Source organism: Melozone crissalis, unplaced genomic scaffold, assembly GCF_028551555.1.
Source record: "Melozone crissalis strain CALT ecotype California unplaced genomic scaffold, PUWL_Pcris_2 ptg000033l_1, whole genome shotgun sequence".
In the NCBI taxonomy this organism is placed as follows: Eukaryota; Metazoa; Chordata; class Aves; order Passeriformes; family Passerellidae; genus Melozone; species Melozone crissalis.
This window is the reverse complement of record NW_026535811.1, coordinates 19253124-19277757: the sequence shown is the minus strand read 5'-3', so window position 1 is coordinate 19277757 and position 24634 is coordinate 19253124. Positions and strand designations below refer to the sequence as shown.

Below are 24634 nucleotides of genomic sequence, written 5' to 3'. Positions count from 1 at the left end.
TGTGCTGACTGCTGACCCTAATTCTGTTATGAATATGAAGCTGAATATTTGAAGTATCAGACATTTGCAAGTGGTTCTTCTAACAATGTTCTCAGTTTGGGATCCAGAGCAAAACTGTGTGGACAATGACACAAACTGAGAAATATGCATATGAAATACTATGGTATTTTTTCTCTACCATTATATGATGTTAGGGAGAGGAATTTTTACACTGTTGCAGAAAGATCAAACTTCCACAACTGCAGTTGTTTAGCAGGATAAAAAGCCCTGCAAAAAGTACTCATCCATCTTTCTTGTGATTTGAGGTTAATTAGACACTGAGGAGCAGAGTGAGGTGTGAGTGTAGTACATGGGGCCCTGTTTTTGCTTATCTGTCAGGTTTTACACATCTTACAGGTGTTTATATCCATCTGCTCCAATTTTCTTGGGCATGGCAGGAAGCAGGGAACCTTTAGTAAAGCTGGTGGCCAAACCAGTCTGCTCATACACATGAAACAAATGGAGAATTTACGTATAATCTGGGAAAAATAAAATTTCTACAGGGCATTTCTCACTTGTGTAATTGTAATACATGGTTTTGTTGTATAAACAAAGATTTAGAAAGGAATGCTGCGTTACATTACGCGCTTTGGGTTATTATCATATTCAAGTGATGTTAATGGAAAATCAGTGAAAAACAGTTCACTTTTTAAACAGAACTTCTCAAACTGCATTTATTCTTCCCCTATCCCCCACAAACAGAACTATTTCAGTTATAAAATTAGTGGTTTTCATCTTGTTGCAGATCAAAATTTTAGGGTTTTTAATTAACAAAGCCTCCAAACTTTTGCATGTAAGCTCAAGGGTTGAGTGCAACAATGGCATCACCCTGCAGTGTAAATTTTTTTCCATTTTGCCTTTTACTATAGTTTTTCAATAATTTGCACTATACATATATTTCTGAGAATTTATTCTGGATGATAGCAATGAAACAAAACATAAAGTTTTATGGCTTTTAAAATTTACTTGACAGATGTGATATTTCTTAAACAGAATGAAAGCTGAATGCTACTGGTTTTATCCTCCTGGTTTTCTGGAATTTACTTGTATTTAGTGTCTTTATTTTAGAAAGCTCCTAATAGCAGGTGAGAGCAATATTTTCAGGTGTTGAACTTGCTAATAAGTCAATTACTTCCAGTTAGCTACCAGCAAATGTCATCACAAGTTCAAAATCTTAAAGTTGATAAAGAGAAGATTATTAATGTAGATTTATGATTTTGTATAATATAGAAATTCAGTTTGTTTTTTTTTTTTTGCCTAGTATCCTGCTTTATACATCTTCTTCCAGCAGATCAGAAGTGTATCACTTATGGCAACATCTGAGTTTCCTTTTTTTTTTTATAATTTTAGGGCAGAATAGCAAAAATTGGCAACACTTGCTGTGACACGTGTAAGTAAATAATCCAGAAATCTTGTATGGAAAAGACAGAGTGTGTAAGTACCTACATTTTCCATAATATGCAGGGTAATGAACCAGAGCTTAGCAATGTGGTTATAATAAACCATCAAAGAAGCCCACCCTCTGACATGCTGCTGTCTGTCATGTTTTGTCATCTAGAACACGCGTTTTGACAGTATTCTCAAGTGCTTAGAATGAAATAGATACTCTCCACATTTTTTGCAGATGTTAATTATGAATGTTTTATTTTATTGTTCATCTGTTGATAACAGGAATAGTCCTGCACAGACAGCCTGTCAAGTCACATAACCTGATACTGCTGAATATGTGAGGAAAACACTTCATGAATAAATGATCAACTTTAAATAAATTAATCAAAAAAGCCCAACCCTGGTGGCAGTAATGTTTTTGATAACATTAACCAAAAATAGTAGGGAAAATGCATTCCTATGGAACAGCCTGACTGGTTCTTAAATTTGTCAGTTTAGGGGTCAATCCTGCAACTCTTATTCAATTTCACGCATCTTTGGGTGGATAATCTAAATATCAGTCAGACTGTGAGAGTAGGAAGAGTATGCTTACATAAGGAAGGATTGCAGGGTTGAGTTCTCATTTCTAAAATGAATCACTGATGCATTTGTGAGCAGATAACTTCTCAGTTTTCTCCTCTATAAGTAAAAAATAATACTGTGGCTTATGTAAAATTGAAAAATATAACAAAGGATTGAAATTCTCTTTTAAGGTCAGAATATCAAGATCTTATCTGTGTTATGTCTTTTAATTTTCTTTTTTTTGCTATGCATGTGCTAATAAATAAATGATGGCCAGCATAGCAGCCCATCACCACACTGGCACAGGAGCTGCTGCAATAATACCCCTGATGAAGGATGGTAACTCCTAGAGAGTTTGCAGCCTTTGCCTGTCTGGATAATCACTGAGCTCTGGCTTGAGAGACAGAAGTCAGAAAGCTATTGAGAGACTGTCATCAAATGGATCAAAGAGGTAATTTGGTTAAAGGAGCTTTAATCTACCAGGCTACAAGTAAGGAATACTCAAAATTATTTATTAACAAAAACAGATTTTGAGATTTAAAAGACAGGGTGGTGGGTAGATAGTGCCAATCACTGTACTTGAGGAGAAACTAGTTCCAAATGAGCAGAGATCAATGCATAGATTTATTTAACGGAATCATTTAAAAGCAATACATCCCTGCAGCTGCAAAGGCAAGCTGATCTAAGTGATGTGCTGCCTGCCTAAAACCTCCCATATTGAATGGACCTTCAGATCCTTATTCCCAATGATGTTTTGCCTGGATGTAGCTCAGTTCTCAGTTTCTCATGGACATAGATTACATTATTTTCCAGCATCTTGAGAGAGTCTGTCTTTCAGATGTCTCTGTGCCATAAAGAATTGGGCAAAGAACTCATTCCCTCAAGTCCAGGCTGATGCCTTTGGCTTAGCAGTGTCCAAGAAGTCCTTGGGCAAAGGAGCTGGTTGAGGAGTCAGTTTCCCTTCCTATGTTATGCCTTCACAACTGGACTTTTTTAGTGTGTCTGAGGGCATTGTTCCAGCTTTTAGTTTGTGGAACAAGTGAACAGCTCCTATTTTCTCCTGAGATTTTTGTGGTATTAGCCACAGGACTTGATAATTGGCAAAGGCTATTCCTTATTTTCCCACTTAACAAAGAAGTTGCATCTCTTTTCTCTGTTGATCTCAATCTCACCTGTCTTGTTAAGTTACAAGCACTAGCTTTGCAGAGGAGGAACAGTCAACAAAAAAAGTAAATAACAGAGGTAAAGTAACTAGAAAACAAGTTGATAAGTCAGGATCAAAAACGGAACAGATCTGTGTTGAGGCTGATGACTTTTTTTTTTTGTGCTTTTCAAGTGTGTGAGCACAACTTGTCCAACTTTCAGGTGGACAATTTATATAAAGGAGTGATGAAATCATTAAAAGAGAAAGGGCAGTTCAGCCCTGGAACCAGATATGAGCTTTTTTTTTTTTTTTAATGAAATTTAAGGTTTTAGCAAGGCACAGAGTCAATTTGGTACCAACATGCTGATGGAAAGTTGTGTTTGCTGGTAGGAAGATGGATACCTGTCTCTTCCCTTGGTGTGTGTACTTAGTTGTGCAGTTGCCCTGCTGAATTCCTTAAACTTTCTGAAGTGTTCTGGGGTAGTACTGAAAAATCAGTCCAATATTCTGTTAAACACAGAAATTTTGTTGGTTAGTTAGAAATGGGTATGAGTAGGCGTCTGTCTTCACAGCGACATAAAACTACAGTAACACTACACAGAGCTGCTGTTGTCTATGCACAAAATACCCACTGAAAAAAGCATTGGCTCCTTCACAAGTCTTTAGATGCAGACCAAAACATGCAAGAGTTCAGAAGAAAATGTTCTGGCTTAGTTTATATTGAGCATGTTAATGATGAGGTTCTCTTTGAAAGGGGGGGAACAGAGTCCCTGTTGGTTACTAGAGTTAACAGGAGAATTGTCCAAGACCAGGGGAGAGGCTTGTGTTTGATGGCCAAGGTGACTTTAGAACAAAGCAGTCAATTGAAATAAACATGAGGGAAACCCTTCTCTAATGGAACTTTAGTGCTGTAGTGTGAAATAGTCACACAGCTCTGAATGAATTACTCTGAGACACCCAAATAGAGATTTTACCAGGAAGAACATTTCACTGACAACAATTTCAGGAGTAAAGGGATATAAGTTACAACAAGCAATTGCCAGCAGTGCCAAACACTTTTGAAATTTTTATTTTCTTTTTCTTTTTTTTTTTTACTTGGTAGGTGTGGAGGTGGAATGCCATCCAGTAAGTACCAGACTGCAGTACGGGAATATCAATGGATGTATGGCTGAAAAGGAGGTGCCCATTTCTCATTGTGAGGTAAATAACAAAAATCAACCCCCTTTTTCTTTCCCTAAATGAAATCATTTCTTTCACCATGGTTTCACTTCAGTAAGTGGAACATCAGTTTCTCATTGATTGGCTTAGTGTTAACCTCATTGGTACTCATTTCCTGAAGTAATTTGCTGATGCTGAATTTTCCCTAGTCAAACCAGCATGAAAAATGGCACATGTTAGACACAAAGGCTTTGTTCATCCCACTCTCTTGCTTCCAGCAGAAATTAATGACTCTGAAGTAGCTCTGTTAGGACTTTCTACTTAAAAAAAGAGGAATATTTATCTTCACATTTGTGAAGCTTATTTTCAGTTCTGAGTATGTAGTTAAGCACTGAGCCTCTAGGTTGATTAGGGGAATTAAAATAAGTATTTAGATAAATGGCATTTTAAAAGACCTTTAAACCCAAGTGCCAAGATTTGACTTGTATGCCTTAAAAGCTCTGGGATTCCTCAGCTAGCCTTGGCACCAAACTCTTGTGTTCTACATGTCTTGTATCTTCCATAATCAGATTAAAAGTTTAATTTCTAGCCCATCACTGCTTACACCTTATATGGCAACTTCCTTTTAAGACAGGAGCATAACTTTCCTTCTGGGTGTTCCCATCTCTGCTCTTTCCAAGATAACGAAACCCCATACAAAGATTTTAATCACCTTTGTGTGCAGTCCAAGTTATGGCATAACTAATAATTCTTAGCCTCTTGTCCTGTCTACAAAGTAAATGGTCTTTAGCCATAAAGTCATAAATATTGATTTTTCTCCTGCAGAAGTCCAGATTTTACATTGGGAATAAACAATATTAAGTACATTTTTTCTAAAGTTGTCCCTGATAATGATAGGATATTTTAATTTAATTAGACTGGGAAATAAGAGCACAAAGCCACCAAAGGAAATGGACTCTGACAGAGTGTTATGTGAGGCTACTTATTTTGACATCATGAAGGCTTATAGCTACAGGCACTGACAGCTTGGTCTAATTTAGTTAAGTGGCCAGACAAGCAGAACAAGAAATAATAGCACCAGCAGGACAACAGTGGGTGTGTGAGTTGCAGCATTTGGGCTAAAGCACTTTCTGAATGCATGATAACCACATTTACTCAAAAGCCAACACCATAGCTCTGGACATTCCCTATAAGATTTTAAATTCTGGGCTCTTTTGTGTGTGTGAGCAGTTTAGTTACCTCTCCTTTGCTCTGATTATACTCATAAGAAGTTACTCTTTGTGCAGCACCCTGCATTCTGCAGCCAGGCACCTGTTTCTGAGTTCATGTTTTCAGCAGAGCATGGAAGCCAGACAAAGTCACCCATGGATATTTTGAAGGAAGGAACCAGGATTCTGAGTATCATGAGGCTCTGTTCAAACTTCAGCTCTCTTCTTTTTCCATTTAGGGCAAATGCAGAAGCACCACCAGGTACTCTGCTCAGACAGGGCAGTGGGAAGACCACTGCAGCTGCTGTACAGCCACTCAGACCACCACGGTGACGATCCCACTACGCTGTCCCAATGGGACCATGGTGCAGCTCTACATCCCCTCCGCCTCGCTGTGCGAATGCCATGCTCGCAAGTGCACACCATGAATATTGCCCAGAAGCCCAGCTGCCTAATCTGAAGTTTTATGATGGAGGAACTTCACAATGCAAGCCTAATATTCTCTGTACATAGCCTTATCCATTAGAATCCTGAAAAATTCTATAGACACAGCAAACAATAAAGCTTACCAGCACAACAGATCACGGTCTGATTCATCTTGGGGTGGACTGTAGGAAAGAGATTCTCTTCATTTCACTGTGGAAATTAATCCACATTATTGATGAAAATCCCAAAAGGACAACCACAAATAAATCATGCTCAGAAGCAGTTGCTTATACTTAAAGAATTTTTCTCAAATCATTTGGTGTTATCTGCAGAGACATTACACTTTCATTCCCCAATTCAGTCCTTAGTGACACACAGTGGACTTATAATTTTTTGCTCTTTTTCCTCCCATTCTTTTCAGGGAGTACAGTAATTATGGGATAAGGCTTCAGAGTAAGAATAGGATGTTTGTAGTACACAAACAATACTGGTTGTTCAGACAACCAAATATCTTTCTGCAATGCATATACATGTTTCTCCTGAAGCTGAATGAAAAGAAACTGTGTTGAGGACAGACTGTAAATTGTGCACGTCCTCAAGACATGTACAAGTTTAAGGACAGCTCCTACTTCAGCCCGTGCCCAGACCAACTCAAGGAGAAAGCTCAGTGGCTATCTCACCTATTTCCAGGTGCCTGGACTTCACCTGTTGCATTTGTTCCAAAAGTTGGAATTAATTTAGATGCAGAATTTGCAGTGGCAGGTGTAATTTAGTTATTGCTGCCAAGTATATATTTACAAGGACTTAAATTCTACTTTGTCTAGTTGGGCCATGGAACACAAAAGATCTTCCAGAATGTTGTTGGTCCTGGAGGAATCTTGTGTCAGTGAAGCAGTTTCACTGGGAAGTACTAATTTCTCAAAAATATGAGAGAGGGAGGACTGTTATTGCCATGTGTGTTTTTGAAAGACAAGAATTATTTAAGCTTCTTGTTTAACTAACAATTTTAAAATAATGAATGGGACTTTGACATGATTAAATGGGTCAAAGCATCTCCCGAACTGCAAGGAAAGCTCCCTTTGGGAGCAAACAAAAAACTCCTCTGCTTTCAACTAAAAAAGTAAGCTGTATTTCTTTTTTAGAGGAACCAGGCAGATCCCTGCTGCTTCCTCTTGCCAGTCAGTTGTGGATTCAACACACCCTGAATTGTGAGCCCTTTTTGTTTTTAATATTCTTTCAAGACAACCTTTATTGCTGCGCAGTGGTAGAAGTGCAGGCCTTCCATGCATCTGTCTTCTGCTATAGTCCACAGTAATACCAGAGAGAGAAACCCGGTTTTAATTGGCATCAGCCCCACTTGCTGCAGTAGATTTGTCACCAATTTACCTCCACCCTTACCCTGTTCCTTCCCCTAGCTGCCTCTAGATATTAAGTTCTCTGACAGATGCATTTGGATCACCCGGGTAGTCAGCAGTTCATCTGAAGCTGAAGATCAGCAATTCCTGGAATAGCAACCTGCAACATCAGAGAGGAGCAAGAGAGAAGGGAGTAAAAGGCAAATGTCATCCTCTTCCACTTACCATGGCTGGGATGTCCCTTTGTTTCAGCCTGTGCCCTCGCCCAGACTGACCCTTCTTAGCTCATGAAAGCTGACAGGATTGCAGCCTAAGGCTTCATGGCTGCAGACAGGTCTTCTAATTAGATAATTAATTGTCTGAGTTAGTGCGATGCAGCCCATGAGAAGAGCGCTTACTGGCTTTACTTACAGCTGGGATTTCTGGGGACTTTGGTGTGGTCTACATATTGTTACTCAGACCTGTGTATTCCAAGCCCCCATCATAAGCAAGACCAGAAGAATCTTCTTTGAAAATCCCTTTGTAGAAACAAACTGGCAAGGAAGAAAAAGCAGGAGGGAATGTTATACCATCTTCTTTAACAGACTGAGGAGGTAAATACATTTCTAACTTTGGCTTGCCGGCATGAGAATCAAACATTTTCTGGCAGTCTGCCCCAAAAGAACTGTCTGACTTTTGCCCAAGGAGCCAGTGGGCTCAGACCTGCTCTGTGCAGGTTTCATTGCCTTTCACACAGGCAGCTGCAATTAGTGCAATTCCAGTACTTTCATCAGCATTTCTCCCTGGCAGGAGTGAAGAGCACAGTCCTGCTGCCTATGATCAAGTGTGCCAGCACATCACACAGTACTCTACATCTGACTGTAGATTTGCATTTGCATTCTCCAGCAGAAGCCAGGCTTTGAAGAATGTTGTTTCCCAAGTCCATACATACTGTTTGTGAGCCTTGATGGGTTTGAGCAACCTCGGCCTTTACCTTTCCACCAATGATTAGGAGCACATCCCACTGCTTCGGACCACCAGCTGAGTTGTTGAGTGTGCTATAGGATAGATTTACAGGAATGCTGAATGGATTTGGGGAGGAGTCTTATATAACTCCTTAATAATTCAAAACATGCAATCTCCCTGCTAAATTTACAGACTTGCAAGCACCACTCCTCTACAGCAGGAGAAACACGAGCAGGTATATTGGTATTATTTGTCACAGCTCTGCATTATCAATTAGCACCATACCCAAGTACCTCAGGAAAGATAGTGATTTCCACATTTTCTCTGCTGGAAAGTCTTAAAAGCAGACTACTTCCATTCTAAGCAGCTGGATGTGGCTTCCTCTCATATTGCTGCATATATTATTACCTGAGATAAGTGTATTACCTTTAACACACCCATTCTTATGGCTTATAGAAGCTGGTAATTGGAACCTGTGCAGGTAGAGCTGTAAGTCGACAAGGATCCCAGCAGGACCTGGCTCTACAATCCTATACTATTCCAGAATTAGCCAGGATTTGCCTTTCTGGTTTTGAGCTTAGTTGGAGCAGCATGGATTGTGGATGGAAAATAGCAAAAGTTTCAGAACATTTTCATTTCCTTCTCCCTGAGATAGGCGTAGAAAGCAAGAGATTTGTTGCCTGTCTAGAAAACAGATTAATTGTTTTTAAAACTTCTGAAAGAAGTTCTGAGAGTACTATAAGATACTAGCAGGGTAAAAAGGAGAAAGTATTTGATACCTGTTGATATTTTGGTTAGAAGATAATAAATGCCATTTCAAAGTAGGGACCAAGAAGAGTGGAGGGGTTTAATGAATTTAAAATCCCATACAAATTTCTTAGTCTTGCTGGGAACATTTTACATCACCAAGCCCAAGTTTTGGGAAACAACACCTGCACTGCTCCTTTCATGTACTCAGCAGGTTTGATAGCACAACCAGGGTGCATCAGGACTTCTCTCTGTGACAGAGACAACTTCTACCCTTGCCAGCCATGACACAGTGCACTACCCTGATTTACAAGATCGTAGAACCACTGAACTTTATTCAGGCATTGAATAAATCCATTTCTCCCTGTCACACTAGAAAAACCGTCATAGTTTCATAAACAGGCTTAAAGAAAAAAAGATTTGAACTCGAATTAGTTACATCTCTCTTCAGTTATCATTAGCAAATAAGAGTCCTTTCTCAGATAGCATTGGTCATCAACAACTTTTCTTCCCTATAGTTGCTTAAATTGCAAGGTTGAAGGCTAAGCAGGATCCATCACCTGTTCTGATTAGACCATTGATTACAAGATAATCCCCTGAATATTTCATGCAGGAATGACAGTGCATGCAGGCACTGAGGTAACTTGAGTACTTGAAACAGCCTTATAAAAAGCTTTCTGCACTTACCTCCTACCTGGGAGCACTGTAAAGCATTGTAGATACAAAGACACACAGAAGCCACCTCCAAGACAATCTGATCCTTGAGTGCTGATTCTTTGGAGAGCTGGCTCTGCTGTAGAGCCCTGGATCTGCATTAACCTTTTTCCTTCCTCTCCACTGCCTTCTGGACAAAGTATGCCTGTTGATGCCTTGTTTCTTGAGGTGCTATGGAACATGAGAGGACAAAGTGCTGAAATTCTCCAGCAGAGAACTGCCATGGCCTCTCAGGTCATGGGAGTTTGGTCTTTCTCCTTCTCTTCCCTCCATGATGGTAATCACCAAACCAGAAGGTCTCACTAATTAGCTTCAGTTTGTGGTTTGCTTAAAGCAGGATCAAGGCAGGATGGAAATAGCCGCTGGTGCTGTTCTCTCCTTAAGCCAGTGCAGAAGAAGATTGTGCACAGCATAGCCACATCCTATTTTAGCACTGACGCAGTTTCCAGCCAAACCTCCAGGCAACATGGAAACACACATGCCTGGTAAGTTTATTTTCTGTTTCATTCTTATTGCTGCCTATGAATAGGGATAGGCCAAGATGGGGTGGAGAACTAAGAAAGGAGTACTTTGGAAGGACTTCTCGGTCTTCTTTTAGGGAAAAAAAAAAAAAAAAGAAAGAAAGAAATCTGCAGCCCAGTTACATACAGAGAGCTCAGAGATAAAACATGCAGAGTTCACTTCTCCTAAAGGCTCAGAAGAGCAGCTGTGGGTCAGTGTTGTGATCCACGTGGAAAAGACAATCACTAGGCAAATGCCTTGTGCTGGTCTTCTGCTGTTTCCCCCTGCATTTGCCTTATTGCATTGCAACTGTAGGGAGTAAGCAAAATCCTTTTCCAGGAGAAAATAGGCAGCCTTGAGCTCTAAATTCCTATACAAAAGGAGCAAATCTGCTGAGACTCTTATTTGCATAAAACCTTCATTCTGGAGTTCCCAGTGTACGAGTTTAGAATAACTTTCAGTGCTAATGTTGAGTCATTGTTCTTTTGCTGTCATAGTCAAAAGTTCTGTGGTTGTTTCCATGTTATCTCATTGTTTCTGGGGCTGTATCTCTCCTGTGAAGTTCAAATTCCTTATTTGAATAATAGAATAATAGAATTTGATTTTTAAATTTCAGCTATCTGGTATTTCTCTCTTTAGAATGGTTCAAGAACTACTTAGTTGTTTAGTCCCCTGCTGCTTAACTGCTTCTATTAAAATCAGTCCCATAAGTAAACTCAGAATTGGATGGTTCTCTTTATAAAGAGTATTTCTTCTCCAATCATATTTCGAGGTAGAAAGACAAAGGATATCTGCATTATGTACAGACAAATGTAGAGAAATACAACTGAGATACTGAGTCCTACCCAAAAGATTCTCCTGCTGGGTGTCCTGGAGGCTCAGGACATTTCAAACTGAGTGTTAGCATGGGGTTCAGACAAGCAGATGCACTCAGGCTGTCCAGATTAGTTTGGCATTAGTCAGGGTTTGTTGTTTTACCCTTTCCACCTGCAGTCTGAGAGGTACTGTGTGAGCCCTGAACACACAGGTGGCAAATTAGATGGCATTAGAGACAACCCAAACAGCCTTGTCTGTCTAATTCCTATATTCTTAAAAAGCACTAAAATGGTGCTTTTGAAGACACAGTGGAGGAAATCATGCTTTACTGTAGTTGAGTTTGGTGGAGATGTGCACAAGAACTAATTTTGACATGAGCTGAACTTCTTCATCTACATTCAGACCTGAAAATTCATGATTTACTGAGAACCCAAAGAGCACGTGTATAACCATATATATATATATGTCCTTTGAAAGACGTTTGAGTAAAGCTACAAGGAAAGAGTAAGTTCAAGTAGGTTTTTTTTCATCCCTACTTGGGAGTTGGAGTTTGTCAAACAATGTTCCTAAATTGCAGATGTTTTGAACAACCTTTCAGAGGAGTATTCTTCTAACTCAGGTGTCTTTCAGAAATGTGGATCCTTTCTGATACTTATCTAAAAAGAGAGGAAGATAAATGAAAGCAGTTCCCTGTCTGTGCCCTGGATAACCAAACCACTTGCAGCATATTCTGCAAGTAGCTGTGCTGTGATAATCTGATCATGTGGACCACTCAGCTCAGTTAATTGGCTGTTACTCAGGATTTAATACAGAGCTCCTAATTAGGCAGACTCCTTTACTGCCTCTTTCACAAGCAGTGTGGTCCTTTAACACTCCCTCTCAGTCCTTCCACTTTTGGCAGTCTGTGCAACTTCTTCATGGTGGCACTTTGGACAAGGACCTGGGAATGCAAACAGTGAGGTGAATTGCTGCACATGTGGGCAACCCTTAAGTGTGCAGAAAGCTGAGGCAAAGGAGTACAGAGAGGCTGATTGAGCAGGTGGTGACTGGCTGTGGACTGAAACTGGAACTGGTCACTGATCTCTGTCCTGGAGCCTGGAGATACCTTGTACTCAGAAGCCATTTTACAGCTCGATGGAGTTTGACTGGAGGATGGCTCCCCAGCCATTTTTGTAGAATGAGTGTAGTTCCTGAACATTTGCTTTCTTAGTTGAAGTCAAGATTCCCTGTACTGCTGTTCTTTGAAGATATATATATATGTAAATATACACCAAAACCGTGCATATGTGCATATTTAAAATTTTATATATATTCACATACATACACACACACAGAGCTTGTTTCTATAGATACTAATTCCTCCAGAATATTTACAGAATGAGAACATGTAAGGCCAAATGTCATAAAGGCTTACAGGGTGGAATGAGGTCAGGCTGCATTTGAAGCAGAAGCCCCTGAGGCATTGCTGTATTAGGCAGGAACTATCAAATGTGGAATGCATTCAAACCAAAACATTTTGGTTCAATTGGTTTAATTCAGGAAGTTGAAAAGCTTTTGGGAGAACAGGAGTCCTCTAGATACAAATGTGGCAATTGCATTTTCATCAAAAAACTTGTTCTGACTGGAAGTCCCTGACTGCCTCACCAGTTTACCAGTATTAGTCTCAGGTTTGTGACACAGTTTCTAGAGGCTGGGAAGCATAATGGAGATGAAATCATGTTATAAATGAACGGCAGCTTTTTCCCTAGGCCTAGTTAAAAGGACTGGAAAGTAAAAGAGGTCTTTAATTGACTGTGTAGAGGTCTTGTGAGGTATCCCAGACTTAGTCTGAAAATACTGGAGAAACATTGTGTGTGGCCTTTGGAAATGAAACCTTCACTTATTAATTATTTTTCTTGGAGTTTCCCTTGTGGCATCATTATATGCTTTGTTAAAGTAAGCCAAGCACGATTCTGCTCGGGAGATCAGACAGGGAAAACTAGTGAGTCAATCTATTGGACTGTTCAAGTGCTGCTGGACCCTAATCTGTTATTGATTAAGAATAATCATAACTGATATAAGAATATAATAACAATCATTATTGATATAAGAACAATCATAACATTTAAGGGTTAAACACCCTCGTCCAAGCATTTCCTTCTTTAGCATTCCACTGTCTCCTCTCTCAGAATGTGGTGGTGAGGAAGCAGTTTCAGTCTGAGTATAGGGGATAGAAGGGTCTCAGCTAAATGAGGGGGAAATACAACCTCCGGATTTTAGCAGTACACAATGGATGTGGTGTCTCCCTGGATAGATGGAAGCTGTTGTTTCTTATTCCTGGAGAAAAGTCCTGACTACATGGAGGCAGTGGTGTATTGTTTCTGTAGTGATGATGGTGCTGACCATGTAGGCAGATGTGTACAGGATGTCTTCTCCTGGATATAAAACACTAATGCTGGAAGGACCGAGACATGGTTTTTCCCTCTAAGAGCTTTTCCAAGAGAATGAGAGTATGGATCAGTCAATCCCATTTCAGCTGTGGCACCACTAGAGGGGGAAAGAGTATGAAACATCTGTGTGTTGAAATAGGTTCTGTATCCACTGGTTTTTATTAGCATTTTTCACCGTGCTACTGCCAGTATGGAATTGACCTTTTGGAGTGAGGAGGCCTCCAAGAGAATCAGAGGGATGAAGCAGCAGTGCTATGAAGAAAGACTGAGATAATTGGGAATGTTCAGCCTGGAAAAGAAAGGGCATTGGTGTGACCTCATTATGGCCTTCCAGTGCCTGAAGAGAGCCCACAGGAAAGATGGAGAGAGACTCTTGACAAGGTCCTGGAGTGACCTGACAAGGGGGAATGGCTTCACACTGACAGAGCACAGATTTAGGTGGGATATCCAGAAGAATTTCTTCTTTGTGAGGGTGGAGAGGCCCTGGCACAGATTGCCCAGAGAAGCTGCCCCATCACTGGCAGTGTTCCAGGCCAGGTTGGATGGGGCTCTGAGCAACCTGGGATAGTGGAAGGTGTCCCTGCCCATGGCAGTGGGGATAGAAATGAGATTATCTTTCAGGTCTCTTCCAACCCATTTGTGATTCTGTGATGATCTCCATCCCCTCCAAACCCTCCATTATTCTGCACTGTGACCATGTAATTTGTCAAACGCAAGAGATGGGGAGCATGTCTAAAAATTCCAGACATTACCCCCAAAGACCAGAACATGTAGGTATAATCTTAGATATACTTGATGAGCATTTCACATGTGTAAAGAGTTCTTTATGAAGAATGACCACGATCCACAAGTTTCTACCTCTACCTGATGCCACTGGATTTGTTCACATCACTAGAAATGAATAGTGCCTACTGACTGCAGTATTTTGCATTCCATTAGGGAACTATCTGTACAAAACCTGCTTTATGTATTTATCTCTCCTTCTTAGACTTTGCTGTACCCTCCTCACACCCAACTCTCAATGGACGGAAGACAGCAAAATCAGCAAGGGACTCTTTTTCAGCATACAATAGCAAATACCTCACTGTTCCTCAGAACCGGACTTCCTGGCACAGAAGTGGGACCAATGGAGCTCTTGAAGCATCAGTGGTGTCCTACAGAAGTTCTGTAAGTAGGGTTTCATGTTCATTGACGTAGGTCAAGTGCATTTGGGGTTATGAAGAGGCTGGAAGCAGAGTGAAAAGAGCAGGGTGCACTCTCCTGTGTGTTGGTTAAATCAGAACAGGAAGAAGAATCTTTATGAGGAAAGTGATACCACAGCCTCAGATGGTTTATTTGTCTCTGTGTACAGCAAGGATTAATTTCTGCAGTAGTAATCTCACCAAAATTTTTGGATTGTTTACTTTAGCCAAAATCCTTCAGAGCAGAAATGAAGGGGGTTGCTACTGCCTCCAGTGGCAGAAAAGATCTCCAGGTTGATCACTAAATTGGGTGTGCATGTGTCAACCCTGAGTCAGCTGTGACCAAGGGGGCTGGATTGGATTGATTCCCTTTGTAAGTGAGGTGTGGCTGTAGTGTTCAGAGGAGAGCTGTCATTAGAGGAGGCACATTTGGGATGTATTTGTAGTGATATATTTGCTACCAGACCACTAGAACAAAATCATCATGAAGTGCTGATCCTACCTTCCCATTTTCTTATTCCTTGGTGTGGAGGTTTCATGTCTTGGAAACATCAAGAGGCAGTGAATGCAGGACTTGAGCTGGTCATTTACATCACTGTTTCTGACTTTTACAGTGGCTGTGAGAGAGGAGGAGAGAAAGATCTTGATAGTTCCTTCAGAGGCATTTTTGAAATTGTGACTTTTTGTGTTCCTCCCTAAAAAAGTCTTCTTGTGCCAGAATGTCACATGGTAAGGCAAGCAGTGCAAATTTAGGGGCAGGAAATGTCTTTAGTGAAATCTGTGGAAATTTTAATTAGCTTTCTGTGAATTGGACACCCATAATTATGGGGATGGCATCTTGCTGCCAAGAGAGAGGAAAAGAGTCCACGGAGAGGGTATCACTGTTGACTCTCCTCATCCCCTGTGTAACTCCAGCAACCCCAAGTGTTGCTATGGTGCTCTCTCAGGTGACTGGGATGTGGCAGGTGGCTCCACACAGTAACAAACAGGAAAACCTTGGAGTGATTTTCACATTCTACCTCCTTGTTCCCTCTCCTGTTTCTTGTTCGTGCTTCTTGGTTCTGCCCACACTCTCCAGTAAGGGAGGAGAGGATCCTCAGAGCTCATCTTCTCTAGAGCCTGCTAATGCATTGCCTTGCACCAGTGACCTGCTGTGGTGACATCATTCCTTCTGCACTGTATAGCCTGCAGCTCTCTGGGAGGGACACTAGAAATCTGCCACAGGTTTTCCCTCACTGGGGCAGAGATGGATCTGGAGAGTTTGCATGGGCTTCCTGTGAGTAATACATGAAAATGTATCTAATCAGGAAATGGGGAATTGAAATAAAAGGATATCTCAAAAGCACTTTTATATTCTGCCAGGATGTAGTGCTGAGTGTAATTTTGGATGTGCCTAAAGGGACTGTATATATACTTTAGACATGAAGGGTGTGATGAGTGTGATGTGCAGAACAGATTACTCAGTGATAATTTTGTGAAAGGATGAAGAATGTAGCATACATGTAAACCCAGGATTTATTTAGTGACGTGATGACTGAAAGCTACTTTGTGGGAGAGTAAGAAGCAAAACACTCTAGAGTGCTCTCTGAAGGGCTTTACACGGCAGCATTGTGCTGAAATGGTGGCTGCAAACAGTTTCAAAAACTCACAGGCTGCCTTTAATGAGTGCCTCAGTGTCAGACTTCGACGTGAATGCTGCAGAATTCCCATCCAGGCTGATGAGTGATGGCTGGATTACTGTTGGAGCTGCATCCTAGAAGGATTCTGAGAGGGAGATGGTGAAGCAGGGATGGTCTGAGGGGCTGACTGGATGCAACATGGGTGGTTTGAAGGATTTTAGCCATGGATTCCTTTTTGCAGGAATTACTGTGTTACTGCCCAGTCACACAGTCTTTTCATATGTTAAAATATAAGCTAGCATGGCTAGCCATTTATGGGACACATCCCTTCTAATCCCTGGTATTTTCAAAAGTATTTCTGTCCAGCCTGGCCCTTCTGGACCTTCTGAACCACATTAAAGATATTTCTTCTATTCTGGCTAAGATTGATTTCTTCCCTTCCAACACTGATTTTGCTTCCCTTCCCTGCCTGCTTTGCTCCACAGCACATGGTACATGGCCTATAATGTGGTCCTTATTCTCACTTCTCTGTGCCCTTTCATAATGTGGGTGTCCTCTTGCCTTAGTTTGTGCACGTGCAGAATAGGGCGACAGAGTTGGGGTGTACCTCTGCACCTGCTTAGGAATCCCAAATGTTGGGATAAACTAAACTAAACTATGCTTAGTTTATGGCCAGAGGAGGAATGAAGTGAGGCTGGTGTGCAAAATTAGTATTTGTAGGTCATACCTGGATTCTTAGTGGCTTCATGTGGAGATAGACCCCCCCCCCCCCCCCCCCCACCTACTTGGGTCTTTTGGCTTTCTTGTCTGTGCAACTCCCATATTTCTGTCCCAGATTATCAACAACTATGTGGAAGGGACCCAGACAAGGGCGAGGGACAAGGCCTCCCCGAGTGGCCTCTACTTCAGGGACAGCAAGAGAAAGGTTGACTACGTCTTGGCCTACCATTACCGCAAACGCCTGGCCCGCCATGTGCCTGGCGCCACCTCCCCGGAGCCGAGGCGCGGATTCGCCTCTGTAGCCCTGGTTTCAAACGGAAGCACTGGGAAGGGTCGTGCTGAGCCCCAGCAGCAGCAGCAGCAGCAGCAGGACGATGGCCAGCGTGCCCTGCAGGAGTGGCCAGGGCTGCCTGGCCTGGAGGTGGTGGAGCTCAGCCCGCTGGACACCCTGGAGGAGGAGAAGCGGCTGCAGCGGGAGGAGTATGAACGCAACCTGCTGGAGGCGGGGCTGGAGATTGAGAAAGACCCCGAGGTAAGAGGGGGAGATTTGTACCTCATACATGGCATCGGGTGTCCGGATGGATAATGGAAACTTTGGGTGCCCAAAAAACGGTGTGAAGCTAAGAAGGTGGCCAGGGTGTGTTTGTGTTGCTTGGTCCTTTCTGCCTGAGAAAGACCTGATGGTTATTGTTGTTTGATGTAGTGTTGAGTAGAAATTTCAAACTTACTTCAGGTGAAAATGTATTCCTTTGTCTAAATGTTCGTATGGCATGCAGCAGACACACTTTTCTTGCCAAAAATCCCCCCAACAACTTCAATATTGCTAAAATGAAGAAAGTATCTCTTCAGTAATTTGCTAGAACACTGCTAAGACATTTCGTATATCCTCACAATATTTTCAGTGTGACTCTCAGATTTCTTCTCAGCCATATGTAAGTTTTGTGTCCTTCCTTCATTCCACCCACAAACTGAGCAGCCCCTATGCTTTGACAGGAGAAGATCCCAGCCTATGATGTTTTTATTCTCCCACGTGTGAGATGCTGAAATGACACTATGCTCATGTCAGCTGGGAGCCATGGTTATTTTACTTGGCTGTTGCCAGTCAGTTAGTTGAGCACAGGTCTTCCAAATCCCATGTTGTTGCACTGAGCTCTGTACTATCCCTCTGTACCCCTTTGAAAGTCATGGATATTTGTATCCAATGAAGGGAAATCCCTGCTGGGTTCTGGTTTTAGGTGCTCTGGTGTTCTTGACACCAAATTTGAGAGATTTAGAGTGCCTTTTTGTACGTGCTGAGAACTTACAGCTCGTGTTGCTTCCAGTGCAACCAGTCAGCACTTCCACAACATGGAGCAAATCACAGACTGAATCTGAAAATTTGAGACTGACTGGCTTAGCATAATGTATGCATAATTAAATCACTGGCAGGAGTAGAAAGAAATAGAAAAGTCTTTTGACTCTTTACATTTTCCTTGCTTAATTTTCTGAGTTGCAGGTGGCTCTGGGTTGTATTTCACTGCACAGCCTGGCTGAGCCATCTTTGTTCTGAGCAGAAAAAAGTGATCTCAGATCCTGATTCTTTTATGCTGTGCTCTGGGGTTTTGGTTCATTACACGACCATCTTACTGCTATGATTTTTATAACCAAATTGCACAAAAACCCAGGAGAACAACTGTTTTTGGAGACCCCTTTCAGTTCTGAATTTCATCAGAACCCAAAAAGTCAAGCAGGAGATTTGGATTTGATTATTTGACACATTTCTTACCCTAAGTCTAGCTGGATACAAATTCTGTTTTGGCCTCCTTCCAAGTGATGGAACATGCTCTTAAATAATATAAAAAGTGATAAATAATGTCGTAAAGTGTTGATCAAAAAAGCCCTTTTTGTCACAGTCTTCACTATGAAGAGAAAAAGTCCTTTTGTAAAGGAACTGGGAAGTTCACAGGAAATTGTTGATCAGTTCTTTTATGGAAAAAATGAATTGATTTTGAAAATTACAAAAACCCCATTCCATCACTTCTCTAACTGTGTATGTACAGAGTCACTCCTGTCCCCCACCCCTCCTCCTGTCCTTCCCCAACACACAAGCTGTCTAATCAAAAGGGGAAAAAGTTTTCCCTTTCAGAATCTCCTGAGAAACTGGAAGAGGCTGGAAGGACTATGCCTTATCTTTTTTCTTCCCTGCCCATGACCTGTGGCTTTTACTTCCTTTCTTTTTTCTCACTTCACTGATTTTTTTCTTCTGTTAGTTAACTCCTGTTGGAACATGCTGAAGGTTCTGTCCTTTTTCTTGCTGTGAATTTCCTAGAAAGTGCTGAGTAGGCACATGCGAAAGGCACAGCTGTCCTTATATGTGGATTAAAATTGTATGTTGAGCTGATACAGGAAAAACTTCTGCTTTTAGTCCGGGGAAAAAATATGTGTCTATAAATTCATTAAACTGAGAACAGTCTTAAAGCAGCATTTGTATTTTTGTACAGCACAGTGGACTTTCAACTACTACATTTCCACTGGATTATGCTAAACTGAATGTTTGTTTGGTGGAGGTTTTTTTGTTTGTTGTTTTTCTTTTCAGTGCTAATATAAGAAACATATTTTTTAAATATAATACTATTGCAAGTTGAGATATATTCTCTAATATATACTCTGGACCAGGTTTTGAGAAAAGTTTGATCTGGCTGCAAAGGTAGATATATTAGAGAGATTCCACTTTTGGACCCTTGGTTTGGAGCAGACCTAGTTTCTCTGCATTACATCATCTTCCTATGGTTTTGCAAGAAAATCCACTAATTTAAGAAAGATGGGATGTCCTGAATCAGGGAATGGTTTGGATCTACCAACCTCACATGGGAGTAGGGACATGGGAGTTACTCCAGAAGCTGGTTTTGTTGGTTTAAACCTTTTAGACATCAGGAAGTTAATCTCTAGGAACACAAGACAGAGTTACAACTATTTAAAAATCTTTATTTTTTCAGCTATCTTTTTTCGGAAAAGTGAGAATTTCTCTGATGTTAATATGTTTGCTCATATGTGGCCTTATGATTGTTATATGTTTGATTATTAGGGAATAAACACCTTTCTCACTTACATTGTCAAATGTGTAAAAGAAGAGGACAAGAAAAACATGAAGATGTATAATTTGTATGTGGAGAGAGGCATATTGCTGTTTTTGAATTTGTGGAAAATAGGCAAAACTATGGACTGTCTCAATTCAGCCAGTTATTATTTGTGAATTAAGGAATTTTGGACTACACTTCCAACTTTCTAATAACTTTATATCATTTGTTATTGCTGTCCTCCAGAGAAACTTTCATTTCTCTTAATAAAACATTCCTGGGATTTTATTGTTTTTACTGTTGTTACTGGGTTTTTTAATTTTTTTTTTTAATTTCCCTTTACCTTTGCTCTTGCTTTGTTTTTCTTTGTTTTGTTTTGTTTCTGTTTGTTTGTTATTTGTTCCTGGGGAAGCTGCTAATTGTATTTCACCTAATCTGAAACCAGTCATTCTCTTAAATTTGAATTTTACTGTTGCTTTAATGAATGCGAATGCAACACACACCATTTTCAATTACAATTATGTATGGTAAGGCATAATAGGTATGGAATAAGAGGACATTGGAGATGTGCCTTGGCATTCTGACAGAGCTGGATCATTTTCGAGAACATTGGAAGTGAAATGTACTATGCTAAATAGCAGTTGGGAGAGGAAATATTATTTCAAGGGTAAGATGACAATTCTAAAACAAAATGTAAATTATCCTCCAAGAAGCTCATCTAACCTCAATTTTTGAGTTAGTGTTGTTTCCAAAATGTCTCACTAAACTCCCTTGATTACATTACACTTGAGGGGAAAGGAAGTCCTTAAGTTCCTCAATGCTGATATTAATATTATTGATTATGGAGGTTGTGATTTGATTTTTCTGCTTGATATTCCAAGGCATATTTTTGAATTTTTGTGCAGAAAAATCCATGTAAATTTAAAAACCCAGCCAGCCAAACAAACCTCCCAGCCTGACTCAAATAAAAAATCCACATAGACTTAAAAACCCAACCAGCTAAGACCTCCCCAGCCTGACTCAAATCAAAGCTTAAAGTGCTGCAGTTGATTTTATTTATGGGGTTAAAATTCACTATTTTTTTTCCACTAAGGTGCTTCCTGTTTGTCAGTGGGAGAAGGCGTCTCTCCTGTCAGCTGCTAAGGACAAAGCATAGCCAAAATGATGTCATGTATATTGCTTAATTCAGTAGTATTTAAAAGCCTAAAAAAAAATTATGTTTTTTTTTTTTTTTTTCCCAAAATCTATCAATGTGCTCTGTGGATGCTCCCAGGAAAACATCTCATGTCCTTAGTACATGTGAGACACCTTGCAGGCACTCAGTATAGACATTTAATTGCCTCAAAACATTCATCCAAAGTGCAGAGGAAAGCCCAATAGTAGCTAACATTAATTTTAAAACGATATGGAAATTTAATGCGAGTCCTAGACCTTTATCCCTGTTAATGAATACCTCCTGAAGCCAAGGAAGTTACAGAGTAATGGAGCATTGGATAAAGACTGGTATCTTTTGTGCTCTAGGTCTTTGGACTTTGTATTTCAATCTCTCAGCACTCAGAGCAAGGCTTTACTTCTTTAGGGAGCCAATTACATAAATATTTGATGCATATTTTTCAGTGGCTCTAGTTGCAGAAGCATTAATTAGCTAAAACATGTTCTGCTTCTGTATGTTACTTATATGGAGCTGAAATGTAATACACAGCTCTTATAAAATTAAAGTTGAACAGGCAAGACAAGGTTTGCAGTGGTAGTGAAGTGAACATGATGAAAATATTGACAAGTTGATTAACTATTTAAGGGGAAATTATGTCTCCATTTTAGACAGGATTTTGAAGTAGCCCCATGGAATTTAAGTGTGATTAAATCATCAATAAAATAATGATCCATAATAAAAGGTGGCTAAGTAGAACGGCTGTGCTGTCAAAGCTCAAAATCCATATTATGGATCCTGGGGGTTTTTTTAATAACTGTATTGTGGCTTGAATAGATGAATGGGCAGACTGACTCACTTTTAATTACCATCCAGACTCTTGGTGCTCAGCTATGAGGTACCTTACTCAAAAAGGCTTCCAAGAGATTCAGAGAAAATTGAAAAGGTGTACAAAAATCATCTATGTTTTGTTAGCTCTTGGGTAATCAGTAGTAAATGTCATCATTTGTCTGCAGATTAGGAAATGGAATCATCCATATCCTGAATTTTAGATAAAGGTGAAATTTGGTGAAAATACTGGTGATATTTACAATGGGATTTGGGCCAGAGGCATCCTAATTTTACATATATTTTCTACTTAATGCTATTTCTAGCAGACTTGCTTAGTAGGAATGGCCTCCTGAATTTGTGTTTTCATTTCTCTGTGTCTTGAGTTCTGTCACCTTCTAGGAGAGCTACTTCAATTCCTACAATCTGCCTGGCAGATGAGAAGCCCACAAGGAATGGTTCATACATCTCTGCTGGGGGATGGACACTTGCAGGATAGGGCACGCACAGTAACAAGATCAGCTGCTTGGCCTGTTCACAGATGATTCCCTGAAAACATACTTTAATTATCAGCAATCTCGTTTGCAGCAGAAGTTTTAATGTGCAAATTAAATACCTGGGGAGGGTTTGAAGGGTGACACATGAAGCCCTGAGGGATGTGATGCTGCCACAGTGCCTGCAGAGGAGGCTTGGTGGCTAAATAGTGATAATTTCTCCAAGGCAATCAGGCCAGTGCAGCTTGAATAGCAGCTTCATGAAAATAAAGTAGTAAAATATGAGATAGTTTGGGGAATTTGGCCCTGGGATTTGTTGCTTTTCTGAGCTATTAAATAGCAGCAGTAATGCTGCTGTTATTGAGGTGACGTGCTGGGTGAGGACTGCCCCCCCTGCAATGCCTCATGAACCCTGACCTATTCTTTGTCACAGGAAAAAAATCCTGATTTTCAGGGTTTCTTTTGGAGGGAAAATGGGACTTTGTTTGCTTTCCTGTCCCCAGGCCAATGCTTGCTTTGTCTCTAGCAGCAAACAGCCCTGCAGGTATCTTTGGTGCCAAAGGAGTGTTCACTATTGACTTTCTGCTGGTTGGGTAATTGTTCTGTGATATCACTATTTTTTTTAGAGGCATTGCTGGTTAGCCATGAATTCACACCTCATGAAAAATCCTTTGCCTAAATCAGAGCCACTGAGAATTTTGCTTTGGAGCAGATGCAACACTGCAGATAAGTGTTCCCTGTTTTCAATATGTTACTTTTATACATACCTACATATATATATATATATTTTTTTTAATGTACTGCTGTATGTTGTAGATATAAAGGATCTGAGCTGAGACAGTGCCCCTCTCTCTCTCTTCTACTCTTTTCTCCTTTTTTTTTTTTTCCTTCTGTCTGCAATGAGACAAATGAAAAGGCATTCCATAAGGTGTCATTCTTCCTTCTCAGATTCAGGAATGGATTCTAGCAGGGAATCTGGGGGATATCTACAGGCTGGGGGATAGCTGACAGTGGTGGAAATTAGTCCTTGCAGGATAGGACTATCTTATGAGGAAAAAAACCCTCAACTGTTTGTGTGTATGGGGAGTGAGGGAGTGGAATTTGCTATTCTTTGCCACGTCCAGGGAAAGGTAATGTAAATAATGACTCAGGGTTGTGGGATGCTTGTACGTTTTGAGCTCTTCTTGCTTTACTGATTACTCTAATGACTGCGTGTGTGTCATTCTGCCCAAATCTGAGTTGCTATAATGTCATGTTGATCATGACATTATGCTCAGACACGCAAGCAATATTCTTCCAGGAAGTGAGACACTGTAGGAAAGGGATGATCCCATGTAGGGAAGATATGTCTCAAGACATTTTACATTGTGTACACTTTCAAATGTTATATTGTACTTGAGAGGGAGGCATTTTGGAGTGAAAACTGGATTCAAGATTTTCAACATGAACAGGTGAGAGGTCTTTTCAAGAAAAAACAAAGTAATTTCCCCTCAGTAATCAGAACATCCTCTTCAGCTCAAACTTGAATCCTTTGCAGACCTAAGTTCTAGGTAGGAGCAGAGTTCCAACAACTAAGTGCCAGTTCCTGTGAATGAACACAGATTTAGTGGGGGGAAGCTGTCCTAGAGGGAAAAATTCATTAACTGTCTCACATGGCTACATCCTGAAAAAAGAGGGAACTGTGATGTACAAGCCATCAGTTGTAATCAGATTGTATTCAAAGTGTCTTTCCTGGTCATTGCAAGATCTATTAAGTCATAGGACAAGGCAAATCTGTCAAAACTGTATCACAGAGTTGCTTCTGTCATTCCAGTGGTCCTAGGTCAGCTGTTACTTTGTCCTGAATAGAACTACAAGGAAAAAAATAATTTAGCAGAGTGGTGTTGGGCTGCATGGCTCTCTTTAACATTAATGAGAGTTTGGTGGCTAAATCCCCATGCACAGCATGGAAAATTTACCCTTCTGAGTGAGTTCTCTCCTTGGTAGACAGTGCTGATGAATGTGTGCCCTCTATTGAACCTCTTTTGTGTACAGGTATGTGCTCACATTATCAGGCCAAAGAAAACATCATGTTAGATCTCAATTTATGTAATACTGTGCTACATTCTGTAATATCCTGAAATTTCTGTGCAGTTATTCCAGGTCAGTATTAAT

The 24634-nt window shown here is 40.6% G+C and overlaps 2 protein-coding genes across 3 annotated transcripts in view; both read left to right on the top strand.

The window, feature by feature from the left end:
• VWF (von Willebrand factor) overlaps positions 1 to 6065 on the top strand; it is a 116388-nt gene extending 110323 nt beyond the window's left edge. Inside the window, exons 50-52 of one of the 2 annotated variants that reach the window (XM_054282112.1) lie at positions 1390 to 1429; positions 4236 to 4333; positions 5739 to 6065. In XM_054282112.1, coding sequence (XP_054138087.1) covers positions 1390 to 1429; positions 4236 to 4333; positions 5739 to 5927 — 327 coding nt within the window. In that variant the 3' untranslated portion in view covers positions 5928 to 6065. Of the gene's footprint in view, positions 1 to 1389; positions 1430 to 2266; positions 2352 to 4235; positions 4334 to 5738 lie in introns of those variants that run through there. The other variant, XM_054282113.1, reaches the window with a different exon arrangement.
• A 4087-nt stretch (positions 6066 to 10152) lies between these two features.
• ANO2 (anoctamin 2) overlaps positions 10153 to 24634 on the top strand; it is a 148404-nt gene continuing 133922 nt past the window's right edge. Inside the window, exons 1-3 of the mRNA XM_054281997.1 lie at positions 10153 to 10171; positions 14421 to 14599; positions 17068 to 17484. Coding sequence (XP_054137972.1) covers positions 10153 to 10171; positions 14421 to 14599; positions 17068 to 17484 — 615 coding nt within the window. The remainder of the gene's footprint in view (positions 10172 to 14420; positions 14600 to 17067; positions 17485 to 24634) is intronic.